Source organism: Perna viridis, chromosome 12 (assembly GCF_037379345.1).
Source record: "Perna viridis isolate PV_CMFRI_1.1 ecotype Kerala chromosome 12, ASM3737934v1, whole genome shotgun sequence".
Taxonomy (NCBI): Eukaryota; Metazoa; Mollusca; class Bivalvia; order Mytilida; family Mytilidae; genus Perna; species Perna viridis.
In genome coordinates, this window is record NC_142456.1 from 27,902,186 (window position 1) to 27,920,541 (window position 18,356).

At 32.6% G+C, this 18,356-nt stretch overlaps 1 protein-coding gene across 3 annotated transcripts in view; it reads left to right on the plus strand.

Annotated features, from left to right (window-relative positions):
- LOC148601892 (zinc finger protein rotund-like) overlaps positions 1–18,356 on the plus strand; it is a 115,361-nt gene that overhangs the window by 60,811 nt on the left and 36,194 nt on the right. Inside the window, exons 1-2 of one of the 3 annotated variants that reach the window (XM_088556619.1) lie at positions 2,185–2,428; positions 15,673–15,720. In XM_088556619.1, coding sequence (XP_088412745.1) covers positions 2,395–2,428; positions 15,673–15,720 — 82 coding nt within the window. In that variant the 5' untranslated portion in view covers positions 2,185–2,394. Of the gene's footprint in view, positions 1–2,184; positions 2,429–3,073; positions 3,094–15,672; positions 15,721–18,356 lie in introns of those variants that run through there. The other 2 variants (XM_088556624.1, XM_088556618.1) reach the window with 2 other exon arrangements.

Genomic DNA, 18,356 nt, shown 5'->3' on the forward strand with positions numbered 1-18,356 from the left:
AGGTGTTTTAATTGAAGTTTGATAAAAAGTTAAAATCTTTTGTCAATTGTTCATTTAACTACCTTAGGAAGTTCATCAGGTTGTTGACATTTAATCACACCAATATTCTATGAAGTGTACTATATTACTCGCTGTATATAAACTTTCATAAGAACATGATAGAGTCAGGAAATACTGAGATGTAACTGCCAAACCTTTACTGTTTGAATCCAGATTGATGTTATACTTAATACTACCTCCAAAATAATTACTATGGGTAGTGATGCTTAACTAGTGCATTTAAACATTTGGAATTCAGAAAAAAGCTAAATCAAATCAAATATCCAGTGTAAATTTTTCTTATCTGTTATGTATACATTATATTAACAGTTATATTCAGAAATGTTAATAGATATCATTATATAAAGCAGCAGTTCAAGGCTTTTTTATGCACTATGTAATGATGCTATTTAGCACCATATTTAGCCCTAATGTCAATTTCATGAACCAAAGAATCACTATTTAGATTTGTTTTACACCATTTGTAGATCTTACAGTACATTTAGTACAGATTTCTACATAGAAATTTTGCGACAATTAGACTCTATCTACCAAGGATGACAATCCTCATATCAATCATTTAATACTACAAAAATTGGCCTTTTGTTTTTCTCTCAGGCAGTTTTGTGGTTTTAAGATTTTAATTTGAATTTTGAAGGCCAAAGAAAGTTTTAAAAGTCTGTTTAAAAAAGTTCTTGTTGACAAGTGCAGAAAAGTTGATAGATACATGTGGATCTCTCTCATCTATTGGTATTTGTTTTGTCTGGCTTTTGGGAAGTCAGGTCATGGGGAATGGGAAGACAGAGGTTTAGGGAATAGGAAGTCGGGGTCTTAGGGAATTGGAAGTCAAGGTTTTGGGGAAAGGGAAAACAGTGTCTTAGGGAATGGGAAGTCAGGGTCTTAGAGAGTGGGAAGACAGGGTCTTAGAGAGTGGGAAGGCACGGTCTTAGGGAATAGAAGTCAAGGTCTTAGGGAATGGGAAAACAAGGTCTTAGAGAATGAAAAGACAAGGTATAGGGAAATGGGGAGACAGGGTCTTAGAGAGTGGGAAGACGGGGACTTAGGGAATGGGAAATGAGGGTTTTTGAGGAGTATGAAGACAGGGCCTTAGAGAGTGGGACGTCGGCATCTTAGGGAATTGGAAGTCAAGGTCTTAGGGAATGCAAAGACAGGGTCTTAGATAGTGGGAAGACAGGGTCTTAGATAGTGGGAAGACAGGGTCTTAAGGAATGGGAAGACAGGGTCCTAGGGAATGGGAATTCAGGGTCTTAGGGAATGGGAAGTCAGGATCTTAGTGAATGGGAAATCAGGGTTTTGTGGAATGGGAAGACAGAGTCTTTGAGTGTGGGTAGACAGGAATCTCCTTCCTTAAACAAACTGTTCAAAAGAGGCATGCTATACTGTTTAAACTGTGTATGAAAATCTTTCAGGGGCACACCACAGTATTTTTTTATTTTTATATATGACAAAAAAAAATGCCTTCTAAAAGAGTTTTTATTAACATTATCATCTGTCAAGATGTAAATATTTTACTCCATAAAACACTTCTGAAGGACATTTGTGCTCATTCTATGGTAAATAAGACTTTATAGACAAAAGTCTTTATACAGATGATCTTAATAAAAACCTTGTTCTGATAATGTTTTTTTTCTTGTTTATTACTGGCTGTATGTTGACAGTTTTTGCCCGAGGTTCAGGTTAAGTACATGTATATGTTCAAGTTTTCTATGAAAAAAACCATACATCTTCTTATATATGATGTCTTTAATGAGTTGCCTATTATATAACAATAGAATGGGTCTCTATCTGCACAAAAAGTTATTTTGACTGTTCAAACATTCTTCTCAATTATTGGTAATGATTCATGATTGGATATTTAAATTCTTTGTAAAAGTTGGGAACTTTACCTTTATGCATTGTTAAATTGGATTTAAATCTCTCCCAATTCAAACAAATGTCAAATTTGGTTAAAAAGATACTTTTGTTAATTTTCTATAAAGAAGTGTTTTGCCCATTTAATAAAAGATGAGAAAAATAGGCAAAATTTAAAAAAAAAACAAAGAAATAATTTGACACAAATTTGAAATAGAGTTATTCCCCTTTGTTAAGGAATGCCAATATTTAAGTTTGCTTGGCCTAGGTGTAAATGCTGCACATAAGCCTGCACTTCGGATTATGTAATAGTTGTTGTGTAAAAACCACATGTATATTTCATGATAAAGTACACACCCTACAAAAAACAGGGTTATCATTAGAAAAAACAAAGGATTTTTGGGAAAAGGGTTCAGCTTTGGACCTTTAGAGAAGGAGGGTCTGGACCAAAGTAGCCTTTTACTGATGAGGAGACAGTTTTAGATGAATTTATCTTTAAATGGACGTCAAATTTCAGGTATGTCGTCAATTTTTATGTTACCACAAAATCAATAATATGACAATATACAGTTATTTTATCAGATGTATAGACTGACTTATACTTTCTACTGGATTCACTTAACTTGATAGAGATTCAGTCAATGATCAAATACATGTAAAGGCTGATTATCATCAGTTACTTGTTTAAGGGGCCATTTAAAGGTTGTTTTTTTTTTAAATGAAGTTATCAGATTTGGGGCCAACAATTAGGGACAATGCAGCTAAAAAATTGGAAAATATTTTTTTTAATCAAGTAGATGAAAAAAAAAATTATTTGGAAATGCCAACTCACTGAAGCATGTTTGTTCATGGAGCTTTGAAAAGTGTGAGACATGCATGTTTGAAGGACATGAAAGTAGATTAGAAAGAGAGATTATTTGATATAAACAGAATCAATAATACATATACTTGTAATGTAGTAAAGAATGAAAGTGAAGTTTTTACCAAATTAAATGAAGTTTTCTTATCCAAGATGGCAGAGTTGTATCATATATTCAAAAGTTTTAACAACGCAAATTCGAGTATATTCCATTTTGTCTTTCGACTTGTTTGTCGAGGATGATATGAGCAGGAATGTCGAGGATGATATGAGCATGTTGAGAAAGTTGATTGAATAAACTTGATGTATAAATTTAAACTTAAGTAAGTTTAGTACTGTTTTGTTTGAGACATCATTAATCATAGAAAGGAGGAAATATATTAACAAAACTCTTGTCAATTGACACACGATACATGTATCCTGTAAAGTACATGTAGTAGTCATGAATCATGGCACTGTAGACGTGGTAATAATGGCGGGCCCAAATTTCGCTTTGTTTTTCAGCTAATTTTTACAGAGGTTTTGTTGTGTTTATTATTTGTTTAGCATTAGTTTTGGCTTGTTCATCTAAATTGCTCTTTCTATGAATTTTTCTATGTATTGTTCATTGTTTCAGTCTTAATGTTTTCTCTTGACTTTACAGTATTTGATAACCCATTATCTGTTGTTGCTCCAGGTATTACTTTATTAACTGTTAAATATAAAAATAGTAGACATAGTATGATTGCCAATGAGACAGTCATCCTCCAAATGTCAAGCAATGAACAATTACATTTCTATCCTTCAATATGGAGCATTATTTAATCAGGGTACTCACTAACCTTAAATCCTGAGAAGTATCCTAAGTGAGAAAATTCAAAAATATCATTGACCCTGTTAGTCCAAATATTAAAGTTCCTATCTACTTTCATGATGTTTTAAGACTAATAAGTTTTATGAAGCCTTAGTCTTTATTATACTCCCCACTTGGAAAGTAGAAGGTATATAGTGATTGAGGTGTACACTGTCCTGACAAATATTTCCGTCACAGATTTCTTGACTTCTGTCGGTGGGAATGATAAGATATTTGGTGTATGGCTTACACATGATGACTTGTACTTTGTCTCCTCTTTCCAGTTTTCTAGGTCATCTACTTCCCGTTTTCTGAGCGACTTAGAATTTTTACATGTACGGTATTGGGAAATTTTCTGTTGCAGATTTCTCAACACCCATTGGAAGGAATGATTAGATTTTAGGTGATTAGATGAGCTTTTATGATATTTCTGTATACAGATTATAGCTTTATATAACATATTATTTAATTTATTCCAAAATTCTGTTATTAGCAAGAAACCATGAAGCCACTGAGGACATACACTTTACCTTAAAAGGTGACTTATACATAGCTCTTTTAAATATAACAAGAATGGATTTTGATAATGTGTCAGACACTGACCCTACAAGGTGAAAAAATATCAGCATTTCATTGACACTTTTGATCCTCCATTTTTTTCCCTGTACCTAGCCTATAATTAAGATTTCTGTGTATATGGTCATTTTTGTGGGGTAGGGATATAGATTTAGTGAGCATTGCTCACAGTTTTTCTAGTTTCATAATATTCTCTGGTTCATACTTTCCCAAAATCTTCAATATCTAGGAAATGAAGTGGTAGAGAAAGACTATCCCTAAGAACATTCTTTAGCCACTTGATTCAGGCAGCAGATATTTATGGTAGGCAAACTTATCTCTACCTTCTGATATTTGTATAGAAGTCCATCTGCTTCAGTATGTCCTGATTTTTACCAGACCTATAGGTCAAAGAGTAAGGTCTGTCAGATATTTTGCCTCTAGACATACCATATTCAGTATGTCTATCTGTCTGCTCTTGTATCTTTTTGGAGTCAGTTGTGATACTTGGCATTGATGTTAACTTGCATCAGAATGTATGTCATGTGTAATGCCAGATTTTGTAGGTCAAGGACAGAAACTTATGTTATTCATTGGTTCATAATATAAGGCAATAGCGGATCAGGTCTTGTCGCTAACACTTCAATCTTAAACCATCATACATTACTTGGAGTAGAATTTTTATTAGCTTCGGAATATTTGTTTCAACTATTTGTAATGCAAAATCTGTTGGTCCAAGGTCAAGTAGCTTTGATACCTTTTAGGCTGCAGAAAATATTATTACACCATTTGACACAGAGTCTCCACTGCATAAGTTATATTACATGAATATTGTTGTCAGAAAATTTTGTACGCATCATATGCATTAAAACTTGACTACTGATTTATAAACTTTTGGACTGGATATGTCTCTATCTATTCAAGATTATTGAGATTTCCTAGCTCAAGTATATTCTTAGTACTTACAAGTTTTAATAATGGCAGGACCTCAGTGGGGTTGAAAGATCAAGCATGGAGTTCAATTTCAATGTTATTCTCTCTTTTCTATTTTGTAAAATACACGTAAATATTAGAAAGAGCTTCATCGCAAGCCATTTTGACTTTTATTGGACATTTGTGATATATGTTCCATAAGATATCTTTTATGTTCCATAAGACATCTTATATGTTCCATAAGATATCTTATATGTTCCATAAGATATCTTTTATGTTCCATAAGATATTTTTTATGTAATATAAGATATCTTATATGTTCCATGAGATATCTTATATGTTCCATAAGATATCTTATATGTTAGATAAGATATCTTGTATGTTCCATAAAATATCTTTTATGTTAGATAAGATATCTTTAAAGTCAAATAAATTATGAAAACAGATCTTTGTTTAATAGATTCTCACTACTTTTTTACTACATGTACTTGTTTATTCTTGTTACGGAAACAAAGCAGTGGAATGATTGATGTAAGAAAATCAAGGTTTTATACATCCTAGCTAATTTATTTAAGTAGCAGAATCAGACAGTATGTGATATATGCATGTCAAAAACCTACCAAATCTACTTTTATTTTTCAGTCAGCAACAGTTATAGACAACTTTACCAGTCTTAAGTTTGTTACATAGTTGTTGCACTTCCAGTATTAATGTTATATAGATTGTGTGTGAAATTGGTACATTAACAAGAGTTATTGTTCTTGATATGGTTTTATTTGGTAAATCTAGTGGAAGGCGAATGTATGGTTTCCTCACAAATACAGATAGGATTAATGTTAAGTAAAAATTAGAGATTTCGACTAAAAAAGCTTTGTTTTTATGGTGGATCTTACTACCTCTTGAATCAACTACAATTGGCAGTGTCAGATTTTATATGAAATGGTAATTTTGTACATATGCAGTTTAGAGGGAAAAAGAAACTGTTATTGGCACAATGTTCTGTAAAGTAATAAACTTTTATTAAATATTATTGTTTCTGAAAGGTTGTATAAAATAAACATGATATGGCCTTCTGTAGGGCACTAGGGCTAATGTATGTGATTTCTTAACACAGTAATAGTTAACTTGTATTTCATTTATTTTTTTTAATCTAATTGTTTTTCACTGGGCATTTAACTTTGTTGGACAAATGCATACTTTCCCATTCTATTAACTAGTTGACAAAGTACAATACTTGTACTCCTATAAAAACTACACCTATCTTTAGGTTAACATATAATGATATACTGCTCAAATTATATAACTGGAAGTGATCTTGTGCAATATTCAAATTTCATGAGTTATAAAACCTTTTTCTCTATGATTCTTCTGGTATGTTTGGCCACTTGACATTTGGTATATGCCATGGTGTAAAATTTAGCAATCGTCTATCTATGACATTACCAGTTGTTACAGAAGAACCACATAAGAAACGTCACAATGTTGCTTTGGACCTATTAGATTTATATATTATGCTTCACAATCATACAACAACCAATTATAACAGCCCATTTTTATATCACTAGTTCATGTCACATTGCCCCTTGATGTGATATTCCAAAATATCTAACAATCCAAGAAGTAGATAAAATGACCTCTAATTCTACACATTGTCTGATAACTTTCCATCAATATTTCATCACAATTATCCCAGCTCTCGATGAATGGGTTGCTTTCAAATTTGGTATGTGGCTTTATATAGATGGGTCATACCTTGTTAGTTTGGGATTTCTGCCCAACTTGTCAATTTTTCGCTATTTTAAATGAGTCAAGTATACCTAGCATAGTAAATTGTGCAACTTCATGTTTGGTACAATTATCATCTTCATTGATAAAGAAGGTCTCTTCTGTTTTTCATTGTTTTCTAATTTGCTGTCAAAAAAAGAACCTTTTATTACACTGAATAGAAGGGGACTGTTGTGTCATATGATTAAAAGCACAAGCGTTCATTAATTTTGATATTCCCTCCAAAACAATACTGATGTATACCATTGTTGAAAACAGAATCAGTACCAACTCAGTGGAAGAAATACTGTCATGTAAAAAATTGTTGGAGTGTTTTGTTTTGTTTTTTTTAACTTAGTTTTTTTAAAAAGTCAGTCATCACAAAGTGGTTGGAGGAGGTTCCATCAGTAAAACTCCAATCTACACTTCAATAGGTTCTTAAGAAACCTTTGACAATCTACAATAGTGTCAGAGTCTAGTGTTATAGGTATGGGTCTGCCTAAAAATCAGGTAGGGTGATTTATCATATCTCAAGATAATCAATGAAACTGTTCTAATTCATTAAAGGGGACCTCCAAACTTTGTAAAATAAGACAAGTTATGTGCAGGATAGACTAAAGAGGAAAAAAATTAAGGTGAACAAATTGATTCTAATGATGTTGATGGATACACCATGGATAATGAAAGTTTTTATTGAAGTTTAAGAAAAATTGTCATTTTATACAAGACTCTAGAATAATCAGTGTATTTTTTCTCAAGAAGGAAGTTGGGTTTCAATGAAATTTTATAAGTCTATATTGATTTATTTTAAATGTTACTTTCCTAGTTATAGGGTACAGTACATGTAACTTCATACATGTAATTACATGTATTTATGACTAACTAGGTAGAAATATTTTTTTATATGCTGTAGTTTCTATTTAAATGAAATATAAACCCTGTGTATCATTTAATTTGAGAAATTACCGGTAGTTAAAATTCTATATTTAGTATGAAGTAAGTCAAGCAAGGGGAATCCCTGTGAAAGCTAATGATTTCAGTATTTACCTAGGATGTTGTAGAAGATTTACATACAATTATCAATAGTATCTCTAACCATGAAGTATTATAAGTGGTCTGTTTTGTGGTACAAGAAAAAAACATTCAAAAAGAATTTCAAATTCATGTATTTGAATTCAGTCTATTCTTTATTATATAATGTTGTCTGAATGAACACTAACACTAGACTTGCTTCTACTTAGAATGTGTAGTTGAATGATAATAATAGCTGTATAGAGAGGTGTCCCCTTCATGTTTTTTCCTTTATATCCATAAATTGCTTTATCTCTTAATTTCAATGAATTCTTGTGTCCAATTTAAAACAAAATATTGATGTGATAATTAATTGGAATGAGTGACTAACATAAATATGATCACAAGTACAGAAAAATGCTTAGATTTAATTAGTATTGGTTTTGGCTTGAGAGATTTCAAGATTATAATCACTGAATTTATTTATAGAGTGTGAACTTCTGAATTTTTTTAACCAGGAACATTTGATAAATCACTGCTATCTATATAATGTTCTTACATTTTGAAGCATGTATAATGGAGTTTTGCTATTTACTTTGAGATTTTTATCGTGATTTTTACTAGTCCTTATGATTACTAATATTTCGACATATTAAACTGTACTTTTAAATAGAGTTGTCCCTCTTTGCTCAATTTCCAATGCAATTACAATAGAACCTATAAAAAAATACTCTTTCAATGCAAATTTTAGACAAATAAGGATGTGCTCTGTTTTGCCAGAAGTATTAAATTTAAGTTTACATATTATGAAATTTTTTTTTCCCAAATTAAGACAGGTTCTCGATTGAATAAAAATCAGTAGCATAATGATATCTTTGTTCTCATCAAAGGGTACACGATCTTGATTCTTTTCATAAAAATGCCCTTGAAATTCACAAAAAAATATTCATGATCTATCAAGCCCATTCATTTCCTTTGAGAATACTCATCTGAGGTGGATGAAATGTGGTAGGAGGATAGCTAGTAATGTCCACATTATAATTTAGATCAGTTATTGGGAGGCATCTTCAGATTGATTTATATAACATGCTCTGCTTGGAATCCAATTTCTCAGATATTTAAGGGAAGACAATGATTGGTACATGAATTATAGTTACAAATCTCTCTCTAGTTTCAATTGACCTTGACCCTTCAGGCTCATTGACTAAGAAAATGATTACAGTGAAACCATAGCATAATAAATTATCTTTAAATGAAAAAAAAAGATTATTTTATACAATGTTAAGAAAAAACACAAAGATTTGATACCTGTTAAATCATAATTAAGTAGAAACTATCTTACCAGAGTTTTATAGAATCTTAATCTGACAATTCTTGTGTGTCAGGGAGTCATCCTTTTCTTTGACTTTCATCAAATATCCATAATTTGATGAATATATTATTGTTGTCTGGCTATTGGTCTACTTTATCAATAACTGAGAATTTGATTTTATTAAGTGTACCCTTTTCTTCAGCATCTGATGTCACTCATGTTATATTACAATATCCTGTCTTATCCAACATATTTTTTCTGGTCAGCAGTGTTCTAGGATTCCACTAGGCAAGTACAAATATGGTCATTATTATGCCCCACCTTCCCTTTGGCAAGCAGATAGCTTAAATTTTGTTAAATTTGGAAAGCAAACTTTGTGTATGAAAGTTAATCTTTATTCAGATTTCCTGTGGAAACCTAAAATTAAAAAAAAAAAAATCCTAGAACATTGCTGGTCCTAAGTTGTAATGAATAGATTCTACTGTGTACCTTTATATGTACAATTTTTATAGGATTAAAAATAAATGAGATCTTTTTTGTATCAGCTTTAGAAAATGAACTAATTGACATATAGTCATTGTGGCCTATTGCAAAATTTACAATCAGAATTCTAGTCTATAACTTACGATGCATGTAAGGTTAGGGAGTCATAAGGTTTTTTTTTTAGTGTTAATTAGTTGTTTGATCTGTTGAACATGACATCTGATACTGGGTACCTTTCTTTTATGCCTATATCTCACTCCCAGGAATAAAAGGTGTCATCTTAGTTCTACTAACGGAACAGGTGATTTCATGTTTTATATTTCAGCTATATAGACCCAATTGGAATTAATTATATCAATTTTTGTGTAAGCTGTTGAAAATCACTAGACAGTGAAAAATATTGCCATAAATGGCTTTAAATGGTACCTTGATGGGACATTAAAACTGAGACCTTTTTTATGATGTTTTTATGTTGTTTTTATGATCTGTGTGATATTTTTTTTAAACAGTCACATGCATTTTATATATTGCATGCTTGAAAATGAGACTAGGAATAATTGGATGCAGTGAGACGCTGTGGATTATGTAACATGCTTGTTTCTCTGAAAATTAGGTCAGTTTCATTGGTTTGAAATTATGTTAAAAGGTATAGAAGCTGTGAAGTAAATTCTGGGGTGGGATTTGTTCAAGTCTAATAATTCCATTAATATCTCCAATGAATGGGATGTGATTCTGCTATTGGACAAATTGACTTGAGATGTCAAAGAAATTAGGAATGTACAGTGAAACTTATCTGAACTGAAACCCTAAAAAAAGCAGATTCTATCTAAACCTTTCTTCTTTTGAAGTACATTTATATCAGTGTCATTTCATTTTGAACAAGTGTAAAGCAAAAGACTGCCTTATTCAAACAACTGATTCACTCTTATAGGGATTCAGTTTAGACAGGTCTCAGTGTATAACTATGAGTTCTCCTGAAGGGATACAAGGAGACATCTGTCCTGAAGGGATACAAGGAAACATCTGTCTTGAAGTGATACAAGGAAACATCCGATCTGAAAGGATACAAGAAAATATCTGTCCTTAAGGGATATGAGGAAATTTCAGAAATTTGATAGATAATTTTGTTTTAGCACCTTGAAGGTAGCCATCTTTTGTAGATGGTACCTACTTATTGAAATTCTATCTGTCAAGACTTGAAAGCACAAAATACATTCATTTTTGACTTGAGATTTTTGTGTTAAAATTGATAGTCCGTCATTGTTAGGACTGACTATTTTACATCAGCAGCCTCCCTACACACTTGTTTTGCAAAATACCTTGTCAATCGCTCTTTTTGTCATACCAAATTATCTTTGCTCTCAATGGAAACAATGTTATAAAACTTGGTATGTGGCTTGGTATAGATGGGGCATATGTTGTATATGATTTTGATTGCTGTATGATCATGAAAAGAAATAACACTTAGAGATAGAGAACAAAATCCTCAGAGAAATCAATAGGTATTTAACCTTTGACTTAAGAAACTCAGAGAGCTTGATTTTAGTCTGACAGGTAGTTAGCTGCTAAAATTGAGTAAGGATCTTTACTAGTTTTGTATCTTTAACAAATACAAAATGTTTATTTGTTTACAGCTCACATCTTTTTAAATAATGAGAAAACAAATCATAGTTAATGTAAAACTATACTGGGCATGGTTATATCCACTTTTGTCATCTTACACCTGCCTTTTATTAGCCTCAGCTCTGCAGGAGTCATTACTTAAAAGTACAAGAATTTCCCTGAGGTGTTAATGCCATCTTTATGAAAAATTATGATGCATGTACATTCTTTGAAGCAATTGTGATTCTTGAAAAACAAGACCAACTGGTTGTAGTACAACTAGGACAACTTTGACCCTAGTTTATGCAAGAGTCATGTGTACTTTGACAACCTTCACTCTAGTTTATGCCAAAGTTAGGTGTACTTTTCCAGAATCATGTGTTACTTTTGAGTTGACCTTGCCTGCCCTATACTGTATACTCTTGGCACCTGAGTATTCCAAAGTCCTGTATACCCTTGAAACCTGATAATTCCAAAGTACTGTATATTCTTGACACCTGAGTATTCCAAAATCCTGTATATTCTTGACACCTGAGCATTCCAAAGTCCTGTATACTCTTGACACCTGAGTATTCCGAAATCCTGTTATTCTTGACACCAGTCCTGAGTATTCCAAAGTCCTGTATACTCCTGAAACCTGAGTATTCCAAAGTCCTGTATATTCTTGAAACCTGAGTATTATAAAGTCCTATATACTCTTGACACTTGAGTATTCCAAAGTCCTGTGTACTCTTGACAGCTGAGTATTCGAAAGTCCTGTATACTCTTGACATCTGAGTATTCCAAAGTCCTGTGTACTCTTGACATCTGAGTATTCCAAAGTCCTGTATACTCTTGACACCTAAGTATTCCAAAGTCCTGTACACTCTTGACATCTGAGTATTCCAAAGTCCTGTATACTCTTGACATCTGAGTATTCCAAAGTCCTGTACACTCTTGGCACCTGAGTATTCCAAAGTCCTGTATCCTATTGACATCTGAGTGTTCCAGCACCTTGTTTCCCCTATACCTGAGTATCCCACAAACCTGTATAACATGACAATTGAATGATTCACTGCCTTGTTTACCCGGATACTTGAGTATCCCACAGACCTATATAATTTTACACCTGAATGTACCTACACAGAACTTGGTCACCGGCCTACTCGATACGTTTAAAATCATGCGCACTGCATTTATACCTTGTTAGACTAATCACTCATAATTCAACCGTATTCAAATAAAGCGGGAAAATTCTTCCGCGATCGACCATACTTAAATATTTTTTTTAGCTCACCTGGACCATAAGTCCTACTGGGCTTATGACATCACTTTGGGTCTTTCGTCCTGTCCTGTGTTTTTCGTGGTCTATATTTTCACATTTGCTCAACATCATGAAATCCTCTTTACCAATTTTAACCAAACTTGGTAGAAATGCTTCTACAAATGATTCCATTGCCCTCTACATACAATCCATGTTTTTGTATGGCTCACGTTGCACAGTAGGTGGCTGTTGTCGTTCAAAGTCACCAATGTAATCCTATCAGGAAACACATTTTGGCCTATATCTCAATTTTTACTCAGCCAGTGGTGACTAAACTTGGCAGAAATAATGAAAGGGATCACTTTAACATGTGATAAAGCTTGGTTCTACTTGATTAACAGGATTGCAGCCTGATGCTATTTAAGCTTCTGACTGGCCAATTTTCAAATTTCTACTCCTTTGAAATCTCAAGTACCAATATTTTGAAACTTAATAGGTATAACAACCTTGCTTTTCACAAACCATCCACTTTTTGTGTGGCTTAAATGGTTTAAATGGCCACTCTAAAGTTACCAATTAATCCCTATTGGAAAATTCATTTTGGACACTATCCCTGTCTTTATGTTGCTGAGGTAGTTCATTTGTGAAAGTTAAGGGAACTCTCTAAACCTTTTGCTTAAATGATCAAATTATATGACCACAAAACTTCATATTCATCTGGTGAGTGATTCTGACTCTTTAGAGGCTCTTGTTATTTTAGTTCCTACTTTTATCTTATCAGACAAGTCATGATATCAGTTTGTCATTGTTTCTCTTCAGTTTGGTTGAGTACTTTGAGGATGTTAAGCTTATTAACTCACCATCTATAAACTTTTCTTCAAACATCTTCTCTGAAACTACATGTCAGAATGAACGTTGGCATGAATGTTTCTTAAGGTATCCAGCACAAAAATTTTGATCTGTTAAAAATATGGCTGCCATTCCTATTTATAATCACTTATTTCAATGTGTATCTCAAAAACTATGAGGGATAGAGAAAGTTGTAGTTGACTTTTCTTCTTAGTCTTAATGAGCTCTACAAATATCTCCAATTGGCTAAAGATATAGGATAAATCCTTGTTAAAATTATTGCCCTTGAAAGCCAAAAAAAGATACTTTTGTAGTTTTAAGTCAATATCTTGAAAATTATAATAGGTAGAATAACTTTCAATTGATGAAATGATCTTTAAGATGAAAAGTCTTTCAAATGTCTCATTGGGTGTCAAATTTTAGGACCACTTTGTTAAAGCAATTGCCCTTAAATGTTAAAAATGTCATTTATAGAAAGGAAAAAAACTTAATTGTCGAAATAATCTACAGAAAGCGCTATGGTTATTGCCTTTTAAAGGCGAACAATGAACCAGGTGAGCCATTTATGCTCCAGTGAGCCAAGTTGTAAATAAAGACAATGAAAATTGAATTACACTAATATTTGAAGTGTATAGATGATAATGTTTATGTGCCAAAAACAAATTATTTATGAAAGCATATCAGAAAGAAAATATGATATCATAATTTGTAAATCTGAAATCTTCAAAATTTTTGGACTAGTAAATGGTCTTGTATGATGTTTGATAACTGAAATAAAACTTAATTCAGTAGAAATGGGAACAAGCATCTTTTTATGTGTTGCTTGGTTTTATCATACCCCATGCACCTAAATGTTTTTGACCATGTCTGTGTGTCCGTCACAATTTGTTAGCAAAGTTTTGTTACTTTGTATGTATTATAATTACTTTATGTTTTTTGTTTTGTATCTCTGTTTTCCATGTCTGGTCTTTGTCACTGGATTACTCTTTTAATTTCCACTATAACCTTGGTTCCTTTGTTGTATAGTACAACCTCTCAAATCAAAACATGTTTTGAAAAACTTTTACCATTTTAAATGCATCTTTAACATGCCTAGGCTTCTGCCATTGCATCAATTTAATTTGGGACTAGAAAAAAATTGTATTCTAACTTCATTATACCTCAAGCTTGCAAAGTGGGGGAATATTTAGTAAAAGGTGTGTCTGTACTTCTTTGTTTGAGGGGGTTCTCTTCTGTTGTCCCTATTTCACCACTAATATGAATGAAAGGAAACTATTATAATAAACTGATTAGATGTCAGAGAGGTGCACCTCTTCTTTCAGATTTTTGTGGTTTTTTAGGGGGAGGAGGCCTTTAGCAAGATGTGGGACAGCCTTTTATGAATATAGCTAGTAATTATCTCTTATCCACAAATCCTCTGAATTGTATTTAAAAGGTTCAAGGGAACCAAGGTTATAGCGGTAATCAAAAGAATGTAATCCAGGAAAATGGAAAAACAGACATACACAACAAAGAACATACAGTAACTAAAATCATATGTACAAAGTAACAAAAGCAAATGAGCAACCCAGACGCCACTATAAACTGGGAGCACTGACCAGGTGTACCGGTAGGGTAAGTGTCCCCTGTTTTTCTAGAAACACCTGCCGAGTTGCTCATAAAAAGTAAAGTTTGGGGTAGACAAATGAGGAAAGGTAAACTGTGACATGTTGAAGAAATCAGTTTTCATGTGCGGATGGATACACTAATGTAGCTTATACAGAATCTTTACTACATCTGTACATCTCCTAATTTAGATCATTTTCACCATATTATTTCTGTGGTTGGGAGTGGGGACATCCTAAAATATAGCTCTAAAATCACATGAGGAAAACATGATGTCTAAACTTTACTTTTATATGTAGAGTTTTTTTTCCAATTTTGAAGCATTTATGTATTTCGAAAACCGCTGATGAAAAATTACAAGTTCAATTTTTTTTACTTTCCTTTGAAAAAAAATCCTGAGAATTGGTGGTCATATGGCTTTGTAATAGTTTTAGAAAAATGAATTTGTGTTAAGAAAGCAATGGAAGAAATGAAAAATTTGACTCATCTATGGCATGATGTATTTTGTGATTCTATCAGAATGACATTTTTGGTTTTATATGGTTTCTAGGGATTGGGGGTATCACATAGTTAACTTTGTTTTAAGTTCTAGGTTGCAATAAGGTTACATTACGAAGTGAAGACACTTCAGATCTGGTTTGATCTAGTTAATGTATTACTTAAGTTTCCTGTAATTAAATTATTTCATTACTTAAATACCTCTTTTATTTCAGATATTTTCAAATGGAAACATATGAACCACCATAACAACAATGATTTTGGTAAGTTGTTTAATACTCTGATTAAGTCTTAGTAAAGATCAAGCAAATTTGGTGAAAAATCTGAATGACACCCAGGTTCATATGACTGTCATTGCTAAAATAGCCAATGGCAACACATTTAGTAAAAGTAGTCCTGTAAAGTTATGAATAAATTAATTGAACTGGTTTTTTTGCAGGTCCACATCTATGTTACTATATTCAAATTAATTACTATAAAACAGAATGTTCAGGGTGCACATGGTCAATCAGCACCTTGTAATACAACACATATTTTATGCAAATTACTCTTTGACCTTTATTCTAATTCCACACCATGTTGTAATTCTACCACTCATTTGAAAAATTCTTCATCCTTCTACTTGTTCTGCTGTGCTTCATTTAACAAATGATGGAATATAGACTTATGTAAAAACCTATTAGTCTGTCAGTCTGTCATGGTTTTGTTTTAAAGTTTTTCCTATGCAGAAGTGATCATAAGATCATAATAAACCTACAATATTAAAATAACTCCATAAAATTGTATCACATGGGGTGGAGACAGAAATTTATGAAAAATAAGATGCCCTTAGCTTTTCTTTCCTCTTTGTTGCATGAGTTCAGCAAAATTTTCTAACAGGGTGGATGATTTTTAAACAACATTAGACTTTCTATAACATGACAAATGTTTTACTATTTAAAAGTTTCCCACAATAATGTTCATATTACTGTAACTGTATTAATTTTCATGTCTGCTAATTTTTGTGTATTCTGTCAAGTGTGCATATTAACGGGTATCAATTTTCATTGTTTCTAAAAATGATAATCGTACTATGATGTTCAAAATCAATTTTGCGGTACCATTTTTTGTGCTATTCTGTTGACTGTGAAAAAAACCAAAGTTGATACTTTAAGTTGGCTTGGAGTCAAAATGGGGTGGCATGTCACCTGTGGACTGTTGCTTCTATGAACTAGTGCAATAAAGATCCAGCTCAGCATTTCAGACCTGCACAAAACAGGGTCTGTTCAATTAGTCAAGCATGCATGAAATATCTGCCTTTGGACATTAAACTACAATCAATCAATCAAAGTTTATTAGCTCTTCTGCAAATGTCCCATGTCTACATCACCTCTTGTTCCATTTTGACTGTCAATGACCTTTTTATATAGGAGCAGTGAACAAAGAGTTCTCTCTTACATTAGGTATTCTTTGGCAAAATATGTTACATAGAAAAACCTGGTACAGACTAAGGATGGTTGAAGATAAAGTTTTGTTTTAACATGATAATGGATCAATTGTTTCACCACTTGTATATGTTTAAATAGTTAATACTGATGGTATTTGAAACTCCCTCAAGTTTTTTCTCAATCTGTAAAAAATTTTAAATCTGGGGGAAGTAATTCATTGATTGATACTGGATGTACTGGAAAAGATTTTTGGAATTTTTTATCATTTATTTGGGGCCTGTATTGGCCAGAATGGACCTTTCTTGTCAGGACTAAGTAGGGTCATTATTGTCCTCTTTTTATCATTAGTTGTGGTGATGAAAAGTTGAGAGCTGATTTGATGTTGCTTCCAGTTTTGTGTGAAAGTCATATAGAGCATCCCGTTGATACCTCTTGGGCAGTTTAAGAACTATTTAAATTAAAAGTGCTATTACAGAACAAATCGATTAGCACCTTAAAGTAGGAAAATTATTAATATGGATGATATAGGATTATGTGTATTATCATTCTGTACAAAGCTTAAGGTGTGAAACTAACACAAAATTTAGATTAAGATAACTTTTGAATGTTGAGTTCAGCTATAGGGGAGAGTTGGGAAGAACTTCAGCTGTTCTTTTAAAGAGTTTAAACAGACATGTAGAGTTTGGAGTTTGGAATTCTTAGTAAAGGTTGAAAGAACATCTTGATTTTTTGGACAGAAAACTGAATTCCCTTTAAATAGAACTATGTTTCTGTCAAGTCACCAGCTGTACCCTGAATATTTGAGCAAGGAAAGAAATGTGGATGAGATATTTCATTATAGTGAGGATGGGGCATATTTTTCCTTATATCAACCCTACTCCTCTTATATGCATGGTAAGTCCTAATATTTCAACACCTTGATTTCGTATGAATAAATTACCTTTTAACCTGCAAACAAATGTTGCATGATCTCACAATTGAAATTTATAAACTTGTTTTAATACCCTCAAGATGTATATAGATTTCACCCTGTCAGTCCATCCATCCGTCAGTCTGTCCAAACTGTTTTCTAAGCATCTTGAAGCATTGTTATGAAACTTTGTTTGATGATATATAACCACAAGGAAATAGATTAACTGTCAGGAATTATGTTTGAACATTAAGTGTAGAAATGATGGTTGTTGAACCTTGGCATTTTTTTTTCAGCAAAACTTGGTCTCATGCATTGTCCGCAAGTCCTCATCAATGATTTGCAGCATTTCTGTGAAACTTAAGGGGTATACATAAACCTGCACAAAGTCCTCCATAGGACTCAAACTCATACAGTTGTGACATCTATGGCAACACTGCCTGCACTTATTGCTGTCAGTGTGCTTCCCGAAGCTAGACTTTTTAATATGTTTAAATGTGTAATATTTATTTCCACAGTGGTCAGATTTAAAATGGGGAAGGGTTGTGATCACGCCAAGGTA